We start from the raw sequence: 16,354 nt of genomic DNA, 5'->3' as shown, positions 1-16,354 counted from the left end.
TTGGCAGATTACACCAGTTCCCTGCTGATCTGAACAACTCGACTCAGTCATTACTTGTACAAGGGCTTTTGTTGGCTGCATAAGCATGATCCATCATATGATGGAGCATACATTGGGCAATGCTCATATCCTTTCTTTAGACCGAGTCTGATTGCTAATATGTCAGTCTAGTCTCCGTGGAGTCACATAATGTGCTTCTCCAATGCTTCTTGATCGGGTGCCTTCCCCTGTTTATAAGCATTCATAACCGAGTTATAAAACTCTGTAGCATCAAGCTAATTGTAGTATCCTTTGTAGGGTGTGGTTCTATTTAACGTGCCACCTGTGTATTTAGTCTACAACACATTTCTTTCTCTGTTGCTCTGTGTATGACAGGTTTGTTTTAGTTTATTTATCTATCCAGCATACAGGTATGAATGAAATGATGCAAAGAATGAACTTAGAAATTATATACTTTCATATACTGTAATTGATAGTTTACTGAAATACCTATAATGCTTATTACTCTCTCTGTATACCTGTAAACCACAAGAATCGCATTAGCACCTTTGAGATATATGATCTGAACGTAATCTTTTAAAATAAACTCTTGTGATATGATCTTGTGTCTTGATTTCTGGAACCAAGTGCCATACTTGAATAACAGGTAACACAAATGTCACCAATTTGTTCACCCTGAAAGAAATATTAGCGCCAAGACTCAACAAAGGTGTAGTTTATTAACTTATCCAAGCATTGCAAGTATTCAGTACTATTGGGTATATTGGTATTACAGGGGTATTAACATACCATTGCCATACTGCATCCCAAGCAATATTTGGATAAATACACACATTACAAAAGTCAACTTTAAATGTTCCCTTCAAGAAAACTGAATGTAATGAAAACTACAGAATTGGCACAAACATGTTTTCAAAAAGGCGAAAAGGAAACAAGATTAAAGTAAAAACAGGTGAAGTACCTTTTTAGACAATTAGTTAAATGAAAAAAGAGAATAAACTCACAAAACTACAATTGTACAAGCCAAATGACTAAATGTCAACTCTTAGTGCACACGCTGACCGTACAAAGGCGTTTTGTGACACAAAAGGTAAACGTTACTGTACCTTTCGCAACCTACAGAGAACACAAGAGATAGAGAGAGATGATAAGATGAAGGGAAAGCTGAGATGAAAACAAGGACAAAAACAGACAGAAACAGAAATTAACCAGCCACCCTCTGGTTCAGACTACAGCAGAAAGAAGAGGAGACGACAAAGGTGCATGGAAATTACCAGAATTGCACAGAATGAAATCCCTTCATTTAGAATGAGCAAGACAAACCTCCCATGGAACAAGGAACAGAGAAGATACATTCTACTTATTCTGTCTCATTGCGTGTGTGTGTGTGTGTGTGTGTGTGTGTGTGTGTGTGTGTGTGTGTGTGTGTGTGTGTGTGTGTGTGTGTGTGTGTGTGTGTGTGTGTGTGTGTGTGTGTGTGTGTGTGTGTGTGTGTGTGTGTGTGTGTGTGTGTGTGTGTGTGTGCGTGTGTGCACGCATGTGTGTGTGTTGGGGGTAGAATCACAAGACTTGCATAGAGAGAGAGGCCTCTAAGAATGTCCCAATGCAGCTGTATATCATGTAGTCTGACAAGACAACAATAGGTGTTGGGGGATCAATTTGAACAAACATTCTCTTCCCAAAACAACTCAGGGGACCCGGGTTCTACTCAGCAATCAACATAAGGCTTTCCTGGGATGAGTTTGTATTGTTGTTGCAAACTTTACTCTAGCTTTTGAGTATACAGCCAGGTAACTGTCCTCAAAGTTAATTTGCAGATATAGGGCACTGCAGTTCAATACTGTTGCACAGCTTGCCTTCTCTTTGATCTTAAGAATGTATACCGTAAAACCCATGAAATAATTGAATACAAATGTGGGGAAATGTAATAAATAACTTTAGCCAATTTGGGCCAAATTCCATCATTTCAACAGCAGCTATTGCTATTCTTGTTATCGTCTTCCAGTCTTCTGGTTACGAGAGTGTGTTTCTCGAAGGTTGCGAGACCACTGGCTTCACTGCATCTCAGAATCCTGGAACAGGAGTTTGTCGCCTATATTAATGCACCACTACACAATTACTGACACCATATATTTTTACATTGCCTTGTCAAGACCTAACAAACAGTAAAAGATTAAAGTCAACGCACTGTCCTTCAAGTTCCATGTACTGTAGCACACACTGAACTCTGTAGTTAGAACTACAACAAAGCTAGACAGTAGTACACTGTAGGTCTGTCATAAGAACAACAACAAAGGTATACAGTAGTATACTGTAGGCATTGCACCTGCTGAAACATCATCAATGGAGACTGACTGTAGAATTATATTATTAAAAGTATTGTACAAACAACAAAACTGATCCTATCTGGGACATAAAAACCATAGCAACTAAGTACATAAGTAGGAAGAGTTGAGAGTGAGTGAGTCATTGATCGATTCAGTATAAGGTGGTGACTAGGCACTAAAGGACCAGTTGAGTTCTGTGTTTGATATATCTGAGTATTAAAGCTGAACATCAGATTTTGGTTGCAGTGAGTACCATGACGTCTTACATTCAGCATTGTACCATGTCTTCAAGTAGAAGAATGCACATTTGTAGAGGAAAGAGTTGCAAAAAAACCTGCAGTATTGTACGCTCAGTTGTAATGCATATTGCCACAATATAAAGGCAGTGTATATATTTTCTTTTTCAACAGTTGGTTAATGGGTTCTCCTATCAAAACAATCTAATTTTGTCCAACAACTGTGTAAACTGGGCATGTTGCACCTGCTGTAGAATACTGCATGCCAGGACTGTACTTCCTTCAGCAAAAATGTAATGAAAGAAATGAGTCCCTGCAGGATGGAGGACATTCCCCATACATTATATACAGTATACTGTATACACAGTGGTGATAGGTGGCAAAAAGGGGCACAAATGAACCTGTCTGAGGGCTAGTATGAATTGCATAATGTAAAACATTATGCATTTTGTATAAGTCATTGAAAGGATAAAGTGAACTTGCAGCAGTTGAAATTTGGGTTGCCACGTTCTTTTTCACATTCTAATCATATTGCTTCAGGAGCAATATATTAAATAATCTATTTTTTTTTCTGAAAGTGCCTTCGGGATAAAACAAATAAATAAAAATGATGAAATTACTTTAGCTGATAGCCAGTTGCCATTGTGCAAAGCACGTTTTGCACTGACAGTAACAAACTTGCATGTACTGTAGATTTGCTTCCAGTCTTGATATTAGCATTTCCCCCTTCTCCTCCCCTTAATTGTGAACTATTACAATTGGGTCAATTCTTCCACGTTCTTTGATCAACCCAAAACATGCTAGTCAACATTTTTTTAATTCCTAATGTCCTTTCAAGTTTCCCAGGGGAAGTAGAACATTCAGATGTATTTCCACACCATGAGATAATGGAAAAGTCCCCACAGCAAAGCAATTTGTTGAATCTTTTTTGTTGTTGCCAAGGTTACAGAAATGTTAAGGTCTGGCAAAAAAAAGCACTCTCAATGCCATGTCAGTGTAAATACTTTTTTCCTTTAGAACATACCACTTTGAAAAATACTGGCAGTAGCTGAAGGCAGAAAGAACCGATATGTGATATTATGTTGCTTATATAGCACTCCAGTCATGGAAATTGCACACATCCCTCTGTACCTACACTGTAGAGACAAAAACACACTTAAATACACATTTAAAGCAAGACACAATAAACATAGACGCACCAAAAAGCACATTGCTTTCCCCTTTTTGACCACAGCAGTGTTGAATGTTTCCTGGTTGTTCCTCAATGACATCATAGTAAGGCGAACCGTTCTCCCCTCGGCTGGTTTGAAGGGGTTATTTCCACCATTTTCAACGGTAGCTGCTGCTATTATCGTTGATGTTGTCTCCCGGTCCTCTGGTTACGAGAATGCGGTTCTCTGTAAGGTTGCACGGTGGAGGGGCGGGGCGTTGGGGTACGGGCTAACCTCCCTCTAACTGCTAGACAGTCGATGGTAAAAGTAGACATAGCCCAAGTCTTTAGGAGGCCTTTCAGACAAACAAACTTTGTGGTCGTTGTAGATCACCCACCTGGAAGGAGGGAAGGCAGAACATTTGAGGAAGGCCCACAGTTTTCTGTAAATGTCAAATAGTGTGGATACACCTATTCACCTGCTATGACTGCAAGCAGTATTGTTATATGTACTTCATCGTGCAACGAATTGTAAAAATAGCAGACCTACTAGATCTGCTATATTCAATATTGTTTTTAATTTGGAAACATTTTGAACATTTTCACCTAATATGCGCAAAATAGGGAGGCCAGGTTGAAAGTGAAATAACACATTTAAAATGTATACAAAAATGTAATATGATAATAATAATAATAAGGGTAATAATAATAATAATAATAATAATCGCTTTAAATAGGCTTCCTCTATTTAGCAAAAACTAGATAATTATATTTCTAAGAACATGTATTTCCTGAAATAAACTGATTGTGAAGTAAATTACTCACCTTCCTTCCTTCTTAATGTGACATACATAATGTCCAGACATTGTAGATGCTCCCATGTGGCTGATGAAAGCAAAGAGCTCATATCCTGAGAAAAACAGAAATCAAACAAAGACTTGTGTCATATATTTGTTAGACTGCCAAAGTACAGTATGCTTTCATGGGAGCTCGGACCCCTCCTTATGGGAGCTCAGCTCCCACTGGCTCCTACATAGGTTTAACACTGTCTTTAGCTGTGAACAAATTCTACTCGTCTGCTCTGCCTGCTAATGTTAGCAATGTTTAATGTACCCCCACATGATGTTTCAGTCAATCAGAATGCCCTAGCTGGTCTGCTCATTTTCTGTGTTGAGGTATAAATATCCTTATTACACGGCTTGGTTGAATGCTTGATTCTGATGGTCAATCGCTGAATTCAGCTGCGTGTTATTTCTTGATAATGACCGATGAGCTGAATAACAGACAGCTGTCAAAAGCTAATCAAAGACTCAGAGCACCTGCTCATATCAACCTGCACTGCTTGATTTTATTCTGTATCCAACATGACAGCGATGTAAACAAACACACCATGTCATTTACAACTAAATGATGCTCTCAAGAATGTTTTTGAAAACATTTGAAGGGAGAAATAGATAATGCACTAAATGGAGTAACCAAAAATGTATTCTATTTGATCCACTATACTTCCTTGTTTTCCGAGGCGACCGTGTCCGCCCAGTGCAACACTTATGGAATACTTTCATTGCCGTAAGCAAGGAAATACTTCGTTTTGTTGTTACTTTTGGGTCCATTTATTAAGTAGCCGTGTAATAAGCGGGATAATTGTAAGCGTGCTGGTCGTCAACAACGACCAGCGCGCTGACAATTATCCCTTGCATATTCACCACATTTACAGTAAACTAAATTATTTTAGTTTATTCACAGGCAAGATATACACAATATACATTCACACACAAAACTTGATGCTCCATACAATGTAGGAACTGATGAGAAATTCCTCCATCATTTAACCATTCCAATGTGCTTGCTATATGACAGCAAACACATTTCAGAAATAGAGGTTTGGACTTAAATACACAGTTGAACTCCATTTTTTTTTGTTGAAACATGGTAAGGTAACATGCCTAGCTATAGAACAAGCTAACCAGAGGTAAACAAGTCTTGTGTTTGTAGATGTAGGTATTTTAGTGTTGTATGTTTTATACATCACCAGGAACAGATTCACAAAACATCTTGATGCATAAACTGCATAACATACCTATTGTAAATTAAATAAAGAATGTTTTACAAGAAAAAACTAATGAACTGTCCTCCTCTCTTTGCACGTATTGATTGATTACATCATAAGGCCCTATGGCATCATTGTCTGCATTGAAAGCATTTTACCCTGTAAGTGAAATCAAAATAAGTCTGTTTGTAGCACAGACCCAGAACATGAAGTACGGACATTCGAATCAGGACTATTATGGTTCCTGGCAGAGGGAAATGCAAAACATTTTAACAGGCACATTCTAATAATTAATTTATACTTCATTGCATGTCTGTGTAGTGCACCGAAATCAGCAGATCCGCAAGCCCAAAATGTGACACGTTGTGAGCTTGTAGCTCAGACACCCTCAAGGCACAACACACCCAGCGTATTATATCAGTATTATATCAGTAATATATCAAGCTTAAAGCCATACTTGGTAGGTCCAAAAGATTTTTAGCAACCTCTGCAGGTCTTTAGCGGAGTCCTGCATTACCCAGAATGCCATTTGTTTTCACCGGAAGGCGGAAGCGTTTCAAAAAGCATTATTTTTGTTGTTTTATACTATCTGCGGATCGTTTCTCTTAGCCAGTGGAGCTTTAGTGAGCTGTGTTTTCTTTTGCTGTTATTTTTCCATCTTCAAATCCTATAATGCCATAAAAACAGCGTGAAATTCCTTTTTAGCGGTGCCAACCGCTCTAAGCTTGACTTTGTCCGTATGTCCGTCCGTATCAGCACGGGATGATGAGCACGGGATTTTACACAGCTATAACTCCAGTTTGCAGCATGCCACCAAGTAAAAATATGGTATGTGGACTTAGACCACCAATAGGGACGAGCATGAATTGCTGAAGTTAGCAAAGAGGGGTCCAGGGACCCCCAGCGTATGTTATGTTTGTCCGTCCGTGGAAGCACGGGATGAGCACGGGATTTCAAACAGCTATAACTCAAGTTTGCAGCATGCCACCAAGTCCAAATATGGCATATGGACTTAGACCACCAATAGGGACGAGCCTGAATTTCTGAAGTTATCAAAGAGGAGTCCAGGGACCCCCAGCGTATGTTATGTCCGTCCGTCCGTGGAAGCACGGGATGAGCACGGGATTTCAAACAGCTATAACTCCAGTTTGCAGCATGCCACCAAGTCCAAATATGGTATGTGGACTTAGACCACCAATAGGGACGAGCATGAATTGCTGAAGTTATCAAAGAGGGGTCCAGGGACCCCCAAGCACGGGATGAGCACGGGATTTTAAACAGCTATAACTCCAGTTTGCAGCATGCCACCAAGTCCAAATATGGTATGTGGACTTACACCAACAATAGGGACGAGCATGAATTGCTGAAGTTAGCAAAGAGGGGTCCAGGGACCCCCAGCGTATGTTATGTTTGTCCGTCCGTGGAAGCACGGGATGAGCACGGGATTTCAAACAGCTATAACTCAAGTTTGCAGCATGCCACCAAGTCCAAATATGGCATATGGACTTAGACCACCAATAGGGACGAGCATGAATTGCTGAAGTTATCAAAGAGGAGTCCAGGGACCCCCAGCGTATGTTATGTCCGTCCGTCCGTGGAAGCACGGGATGAGCACGGGATTTCAAACAGCTATAACTCCAGTTTGCAGCATGCCACCAAGTCCAAATATGGTATGTGGACTTAGACCACCAATAGGGACGAGCATGAATTGCTGAAGTTATCAAAGAGGGCTCCAGGGACCCCCAAGCACGGGATGAGCACGGGATTTTAAACAGCTATAACTCCAGTTTGCAGCATGCCACCAAGTCCAAATTTGGTATGTGGACTTAGACCACCAATAGGGACGAGCATGAATTGCTGAAGCCCCGCCCCCTCTGTCTTCCCATTGGCTGGCCTTTAAACAGGCATAACTCAAGTTCACAGCATGCTAGGGAGTACAAATTTTGTACATGGACTAAAACCACCAATAGGGACGAACTGTAATTACTAAAGCCCCGCCCCCTCTGTCTGCCCATTGGCTGGGCTTTAAACAGCCATCATTCCAGTTTGCAGCATGCTACCAAGTACAAATTTGGTAAGTGGACTCAGACCACCAATAGGGACGAACTGAAATGAGTTAAGCCCCGCCCCACAGGCACCGCTTCCTTCACACAGGGTGTGATTTTTGTTACTAGCACGGTAGTTCCGGGCCAAACAGGAAACAGTTTTGGACCACCCGACAGCAATGACATGATCCCCCAACACCAGAGCAACGGGACCCAGGCCCAAAACGGTCAATGTGTGAGCTTCAATCACTTAAACCCTCAATACTTAGTAAACTTGAATATTGGCTCTATAGTCGGTCAGCTCTTTTTCCCTCTACACCAAACAGCTTTTCTGAAAATAGCTGATCCACAAGCCTGCAACGCCCCGCAGTGCGAGGCGGTTGGTTAAGGCGATGAGGACATCTGAGGGTGATTAGAGGGCTTGAGGAATATGGAAGTCAGGGGAGTCAAAGAGAAGAGGCCTCTCAGGTGGAGAGAGATCCTTGTCAGCCTTATGTAACAGCTTAAACAGACCCGTGCCGATGTTCATGGGAATGCCCATGATGATGCACTCAGAAACACCACAAATGGAGTCCTTCTGTCCAAAGTAGGCACCTTCAAACAGGTGATCTGCTGTTTTCTCAAAGGACGCCAGGTTTAGGACACTTTCCTTCATCTTGGCCAAGCCAAATCTGGTGATGCCAAGAATCTCCCCCTTATAGGACATGAGGTCTGCCAGGAGCATGACATGGCGTCGGTCGACGCTCATGCCATGGTGGCTCATGGTGTACTGGATCTCCTTGATGATAGTGGTCCTGGCTGCTTCAATACCCAATGTCTTCTCCACCTCAGAAGTATTGTTTGACGTGGTCTTAATCCCGTTGACCCCATGCGTTGCCATGACTGCGCGCATGTTATTCCCCTCCACCAGCAGGTTGTATTTGTTCTTGCCACTCCGTTCGTCTATGTTGATGACTGCTCTGGCAACATCTGGGATTCCCTGAACCACCACCTTAGGAAGATCTTCTTTGAGAGACTGCAGCACGTAGTACATGGAACTTTTGCTGTTTTCCCGGGGAGATACGCATACCACCGCCTCGCCGTGTACGGCAATGTGTTCCGGCTTCACGTGCAGTCTAGACATACGGATGGAGTAACGGACAGTTTCTGCATTCACCGCTAGTCGCAGCAGCCTTATCCTCTCCAATGACAACTTCACCCGAATGAAACAGTTATCAGGCAGAAATACCTCCTCTATGTACTCTGAAATATCTCCAAGAAGAGTTTTCTCAATCCTTCCCTTCACCAGACGAGCAAAGTCTGCATCATCCTCCGTATCCAGATGGGCACTGATGATTGGCGTGCTGATGTTCTTGGAGGCATTAATGATCTCCCGAATGCGAGGCACACCCCGGGTGATATTCATGGATTCGACTCCAGCGAAGTGGAAGGTTTTCAGAGTCATCTGGGTGCCAGGCTCCCCAATGCTCTGGGCACACAAAGCCCCAACTGCTGAACCTGGCTCCATCTGGGCTCTCATATATTTGTCCCTGCATGTTTCCAGGAACTTCTCCAGCTGCGTAGGGGTAATGCGGTCCAGCTGATAGAGGACCTTTGGCTCTGTACTGCCATTGTCATTAATGCCATACTTGTCTCTGGTTTTCTTGATCCTTTCTGACATACTCTTGATGAACATCAGTACCCCCTCCAGGAAGCTGTCTCTGCAGCACAGGAAGTCCCCTCTCTTCATGGTGGATTCTGCAGTGCGGACCAGCTCGTTCTTACTGAAAGCAGACTCATGTTGACATGTGTAGACAGCCCGGATGTTGTCTAGCACTCTCTTGAACTCCAACGGTTCATCCTTGCCCTCCATGGAAGCAGGATCCAAACCGTCGCCACCGTAAATTAACTGGATGATGTCCCCAGTGGAGCTGCGTACTGTCATGTCATACTGGGAGCACAGATCCTCCAGGGACTTGACCAGACGCCTCTGCATGTATCCAGTCTCTGCAGTCTTAACAGCCGTGTCCACCAGACCCTCACGGCCAGCCATGGTGTGGAAAAAGAACTCAGTGGGTGTCAGGCCAGAATAGAAGCTGTCAGCTACAAAGCCTTTGGCAGCGGGCAGTTTGGAGTGCTTGTCGAAGTGAGGCAGGGAACGATTCTCAAAGCCATCAGGCACTCGAAAGCCACTTATGGACTGTTGACCGACACAAGCAATCATCTGGGAGATATTGATCAAAGAGCCTTTGGAGCCACAAAGGGCCATGATCAGCGGGCTGTTACTCTTATCCAACTCCCTGAGGCAGGCACTGCCAGCATGATCTCTGATGACGGACAGCTCTTTCAGGATGAGATTCTCCAGTGTTTCCTCTGCAGTACATCCAGGTTTCTGCTGCAGCTTGACGGTCTTGAGAGCATCAATGTACTCGTCACACTTCCTGTAGCCCTCGTCCAGTAGGTCTTGCTTGGCTTTCAGCAAACCCTGGCCTGGCGTCACATCGCCTATACCCATGGAGAAGCCACGGTTGGAGAGGTACACAGGGGCCAGCCTGGTCAGACGGGACATGGCATTAGCGGCCTCTAGCTGTCCCCAGTCCCTCAGGAGAATGTAAAAGATGTTCTTCTTGGAGCCAGAGCCCAGGGTGCCCTTGTCCATGGTGCCACACAGCAGCTCACTGTTCTCGATCACTACAAATGAGTCATCAGAGCAGAGGTCTTCTCCCCTGCCACAGTACTGCTTGCCCTTGGTGCGAAGGTTGGCCCTGACTGGACATTCCTTACTGGGCTTCAGGATGAGGCTGAATATCTGCTTGCCTGTCCACAGAGTCGTGGGCTTCAATATTGCTGGGTGGGGGAGAGCAATCCTGATTTTTTCATCCTTCCCCACCAGGATGGATGCCACTATCTGACAGGCTTTAGATCTGTCAAAGAAGGTGTCTTTCAGGGTCAAGAGATAGGCTCCTGTCAAGAAGTCCTGAATGGCAGCAATAAGAGGCTCGCCATTTCTTGGAGTCACAAGGTTAGCTTTTGTATCCATCAGGACCAGAGCCTCAGCCCTGGCTTCTTCCGTCTGAGGCAGGTGAAGGTTCATCTCGTCGCCATCAAAGTCAGCGTTGTACGGCGTGCACACACACGCGTTGAAGCTGAAAGTCCTGTGAGGTTTCACTCGGGCGATGTGGGCCATGATACTGAGTTTGTGCAGAGATGGCTGTCGGTTGAACAGGACGATGTCTCCGTCTATTATGTGTCGCTCGACCACGTCACCAAACCTCAGCTCCTGGGCCATCTTCTCACAGTTGCAGTATTCCAGAGACTTTTTCATTTGTGTGTGGCGCTGGTCAATGTAGTTGGCTCCAGGGTGTACGTTAGGGCCATTACGAACTAGTTTCCTCATAAATTCCAGATTTGCTTTATTTACTTTCTCTGGATAAGTCAAGATTTTGGCTACATGCACAGGCACAGCCACCTCATCGATCCTCAGGTTTGGGTCTGGGGAGATCACTGTTCTCCCGGAGAAGTTCACTCTCTTTCCCGAGAGGTTACCTCTGAATCGCCCTTGTTTTCCTTTGAGTCTCTGGACAAAACCCCTGGCCCCTTTCTTGGGAGCCATGTTGAACGGGATTCCAGAGAGTTCGCCGTTGATGTAGAGAGCACATAACAGCTGCAGGTAGTCCCAGTTTTCCATAATCATATCGGTCTTTGCTCCTGTCGTACGGTGCTTCTTAATGACATCGTTGAGGTAGATGATCTCGGTGAGCTTTATAGTGAGGTCGTCCTCATTTGTGCCTGACTTGAGGTCGTTGACCACTGAGGGCCGAATGCAGAGGGGAGGAACCAGGAGGCGGGTGAGAATCAGGTCGGCGGGCTTCCCCGTCTCAGGGTTCATCAGCAGCAGTGAGACGTCCTCTGCGGGGATCCTCTTAAACAGGTTCAGCACTATCAGGGGATTTAGGGTCTCCTGTGCCCTGGTGAGCAAGCCTTCCAGTTCCTTGTTGTGCTCTATGGCAATGTTAAATGACTGGATGAAATCCGACACGAACGGATCCACCACCTTCTTGGTGGTTTTATACTTCTCGTGGAGGATCTTTAACAAGCTATACTTTTTCACCAGTCCATTGAACGCGTTGCAGTTTAGACAGATTGTCCTTTTGCGGCATTTGTCAGAGATCTTTTTCTTCAAGTCTCGCTTTTGTAAATAGGCCAGATTGGGCCTTTTCAAAGAATCCATGAATTGGAGTTTCTCATCCTTAGTCAGCATGATGTGGGAACATGTCTTACAGATCATCTGCAGGATTCCTAGGATGGCTTTGAAATAGCCAACATGGAAGCATGGCAGCTCAAGGTCCAGGTAGCCATAATGTCCTAAACAAACATCCAGATTCTTCCCACATGTCTCACAGGGACGGTCTTTCTCACTGGTGCCCATGCGGTGGTCCAACACTCCATAGGGCACTGGGGTGCGCATGGTGTCCTGGCTGTACAGGTTGTGGCTAACCACCTGGATGTGTGCCTGCTGACGCATCTGCTCGGCAGACTTCATCCCAAAGATGATGTGGCTTATTTTCTTAGCCACATCTGTCTCTCTGAACTGCTCCTTCACCATGTTTGCTGTCGCTTCGACACCAGCAGAGAAACCACTATTTTATCTTAATATACGCCTGGACAACAATAAACACAACCGATCTCCATGCAAGGGGTGTGTATTCTAAACTAGAGAGGTGCGCTCAGTGGAACTCATATCACCGTCAGGCCAGTTGGTAACTCCATATTTGGAGTCTATGATGTCAGTCATCTACTGTATGACATATCTATGATGTATGACTCCATATTTGGGCAAGGTTTTCTGATGACATCAGGAATCTCCATAATGGGCATAAAAGGCAGACAACAGACATATACAGATATCTCCATATATGGGCATAAAAAGGCCACAGACGAACAGACAGGTACAACAGGTACTCTGACAACGGGTACAACAGGTATTGCATAACCGGGTTGGGCATGCATTCCCAACTTGCATTGTTCCCCAATTGCATCACGATCCGACTGATATGCCCATATATAAGCATATATGGAGATCTGGTTGTCCAGAACCGCCGATCCGACCGATATGTCCATATATTGACATGCCCATATATGGGTATACACTGATGACTTCAGGGGTCTCCATATATGGGCATAAAAGGGACACAGACAGACAGGTATAACAGGTACTCTGACAATTGAACGGGTACAGGTATTACAAAACCGGATGGTTTTTTTCCGAGTAGTTGGGCACCGGCCTAGTATGGATTCATACGGACAGACGGTTGAAAACAGACATTGGGGGACATATATAAGGGCGAGCCCTCTTCTAGACAGCTCACCCATTACTGTTTGCATCGCATAAAACAAAAAACTTTAAGAAGTAATCTGTGAAATTGTGAGTAAGTGAGCAGTCACTTACGTCCCGGTCCATCTTTGACCCGTGGACCCGAGGTGTCCCGATCTGGTGACAACGTGGAATCACTGAGGGAGTTGGCATTTGAGAAGGCGATGTCATTGGGCTCCGTGTCACCCAGGTCTGACAGTGCTTCGCTCTCCTCCTCCTCCGGATGAGTGAAGATCCAGTCCAGCGCTCGCTCCAGATTGTTGTTCTGTAATTCAGTTGGAACAACAACGTTCACTTCAGTTCAGTTCAACAGGTCTTTTATATTTAAAATTCCATTTAATTTTAATTAATTTTGATTTAACTTCCATTTTTCTGTTATATCATTGTTTTGTCCACGATAATCTACATGTCAAACAACTGAGTCCTGAATCAGCGGATATAATGTAAATGTTTAAGTTGTTAGTTACACATGCACAGTAGTGTATCTTCAAGCAGTCAACAGTCGCACACCCAGCTCTTTGTCTCACTCCCAGCCGTGACACCATTTCACCCTTTTGCCGCCAAGTGTGGCAGTTATCTTTGTGCAAGTTGCTCAGTCTCAGTCATCTCTTTGCTGCTTTTAATTAAAAGAGGCATGATTCATAGATAATGAATGTGTGAGGTGCACATACACAAGGAGGGAGTGAGTTAGGAAGGGAGAGCGGGAGTGAAGAAGGGAAAGTAGAGGGTTAGGGGCACCTGGTGATGCAGATCGCTTCTCCTTTTAGTGTTCAGACAAGTGAGCCATCAGGCCACTGAGGTTGAATGCCTCCTCCGCCTTGTGTCTGGGTTATTAATAGACTGCCTGCAAGACCTCTCGCTGATTCACAGCTCTATTTCCCTTCATTTCTTTTTTTCCACCTCAAAAACTGTGGACAGGGCATTAGGGGTGATGAACAAGGAAGCCAGATGTCTGTTTCAGTAGAGTACCACTCATCTGCTGATCCAAGGATTAAAGCAAAAACAGACATTTCTAGGTGCTTATCTGTGATTTGTTAAAAAGGGTCTGAAAGGAGCCCCTCACACTAGCGCTGTGTTTCCTAAACAATTGACACATTATGTTGAATTACGATGTTTAGGTATTATCATTCTAAAAACCTATGTTCTTACAGCCAACCAATTCAAGAAATAGCAGATTGAGGCTTTAACTTTTGCTTCGGACATATCCGAGACCATTAGGGTTTTAACACAAACTCTATTGCTAGTTTGATCCATTTTTATACTCTTATAAAAATGAACTTTAATCCAGACTGAGAACTTTAATCCATGCCGATCTATTTTTTTCTGATGAGGCAAAGTTGAAACCAGAGATTCAGCAGCCATTTGGAAACAGGCACCCTGTGACTCTGATGAGGATTCATTCTCTTTCGTACAGAAGAAAACAAAAAAAATATACTACAGCACATTGTATTTGTATCCATTTCCAAATGTGTTGATTAAGAAGATGATACAACAGCCCTGTGTATAATACATCCAGATCACATTTTGCTAGAGCAGAAAAGCAGCATCAGCAGTGGACTATTTGTAAACAGCATTTTGAGCAGACATGTCTAATCGCTGAGGGCAGTGATGATCTATTACAGTCCCAGTGTAGAGCAGCTAACAAGTAGGCCAGCCAAGAACCTTTATGAGCTTAGTTTTCAACATGGAACCCTCACTCAACCCATCTGAACACCACCTCTCTTACATGCCTTCATCAGGATACCAGGATGTGTCCATTATATAATTAGTATGTGCAAGGTAAAGATGTTAAAGTAGGTCACGTCAGGGTGGGTTTTAGGGTGTTGGTTTTAGTGTTAGGCTATACAAACAGTTTTGGCATTTGCGTTGTTTTATTGTTCGTCTTTCAGTGTTTTACATACAGATACATAAATTATTTCACTTGATCAACTATGATAAATGATTAGTTGATCAAGTGAAGGTCATTTTACATGGTTTTATGTGCAGCAAAGTACTGCTAAATTAGTACTTTTGTGCAGTAGCAGATCTAAAGAAAACTTTAGCTTGATTATTTCTAGATACATTTTGTACACTGAAGGTATAAAAAGAGTGAACAGAACAAACTTAACTTAATTTTTAGAAGATAAAGCGAATGTATGCAGCCAGTGGACAGCCAGTGGACAGAATAAACTTAAATATAATATAATATAATATATAATAAATGTAACCACTTGAACCCTAGCGTCCATGTTCTGGGGGCGAACATTTGTCCAAAATAGCAGATCTACAAGCTCACAAAGCGTTGCAATGCGTTGAGCTAGTAGATCTGCAATTTTTGATGAAGACATTTGGTGTAGAGGGGGGGAAAAAGTGTGGCTAGCCGCTAGTATAGACCTCTCGGTCCTCCAATCAATTTAGTACATAGGGTTTAAGTGGTTAACCCATTAAGACCTGAGGCTGATTCTACAAATGCCCTCTAAATTAGTAGTTTACAAAATTATTCAACATTTTCAAGATTTTTCAAAACATTTCAAAAGTAGCAGGTAATACAAGCTGTGAGCTTGCATATCTGCAATATTTTGAGAACTACTGTTGTAAATCACTGTTCTAAATTCTAAGAGTTTTCAGAAAAACTAACAGAATATCCAGAACTTAATTACTAGCACTAGTATCGTGTGAAGGTATGGAAAGGGAATAAAATTAACTTTTAACACAAATATTAGCAGATCAAGGGAGGCTTATGCATAGAGTGAGCAAAACACAGACCGTAGCTTTGAGGGCTTGGATGGTGTGGCTGCGAGGGAAGCCCATGGAGGTGAGGATGGCAATGCTCTCCTCAGGTGGAGAGTTTACCAGTGGGGCGGAGGTCATTGGGCTGTCACTGGTAGACGGTCCGTCTACCAGTGGATCAATGATGGATGGCAGAGCTAGGGGTTCCGCAAAGTCTGAGAGAGAGCGAGAGAGAGAGAGAGAGAGAGAGAGAGAGAGAGAGAGAGAGAGAGAGAGAGAGAGAGAAACAGACAGAGAGGGAGAGAGAGAGTGGTGGCATTGTGAAAAAGGTGGAGAGTGGGGGGAAGTAGAGAGGAGGAACAGGAGGAGAGATCAAGATTTCGCTAACAACTTCTCAACCAGGGGGGTGGTACAAGTTATTTGAACATTATTGGGTCCTAGTTAGCTCTTTGGTAGTTGCCCAAGATAACGAGATGGCAATTGC

The 16,354-nt window shown here is 43.5% G+C and overlaps 2 protein-coding genes across 4 annotated transcripts in view; both read right to left on the bottom strand.

Moving 5' to 3' along the window:
• Nucleotides 1–700: 700 nt before the first annotated feature.
• usp13 (ubiquitin specific peptidase 13) overlaps nt 701–16,354 on the bottom strand; it is a 49,254-nt gene continuing 33,600 nt past the window's right edge. For all 3 annotated transcript variants that reach the window (XM_084066806.1, XM_084066807.1, XM_084066808.1), the window contains exons 18-21: nt 15,907–16,085; nt 13,237–13,426; nt 4,539–4,623; nt 701–4,111 (exon numbers count right to left, since the gene is read on the bottom strand). In XM_084066806.1, coding sequence (XP_083922932.1) covers nt 4,015–4,111; nt 4,539–4,623; nt 13,237–13,426; nt 15,907–16,085 — 551 coding nt within the window. In that variant the 3' untranslated portion in view covers nt 701–4,014. The remainder of the gene's footprint in view (nt 4,112–4,538; nt 4,624–13,236; nt 13,427–15,906; nt 16,086–16,354) is intronic.
• LOC311052031 (DNA-directed RNA polymerase III subunit RPC1-like) lies at nt 8,221–12,393 on the bottom strand (the record flags this gene model as incomplete). The annotated part of the gene is made up of 1 exon (XM_084066805.1): nt 8,221–12,393. The coding sequence occupies one exon, from the start codon at nt 12,391–12,393 to the stop codon at nt 8,221–8,223; it is 4,173 nt and encodes a 1,390-aa protein (XP_083922931.1).

This window comes from Gymnoscopelus microlampas (assembly GCF_963454915.1).
Source record: "Gymnoscopelus microlampas genome assembly, chromosome: 9".
NCBI classification, from domain to species: Eukaryota; Metazoa; Chordata; class Actinopteri; order Myctophiformes; family Myctophidae; genus Gymnoscopelus; species Gymnoscopelus microlampas.
Note: the sequence above shows the minus strand (reverse complement) of the source record. Positions and strands in the feature narration are given on the sequence as shown.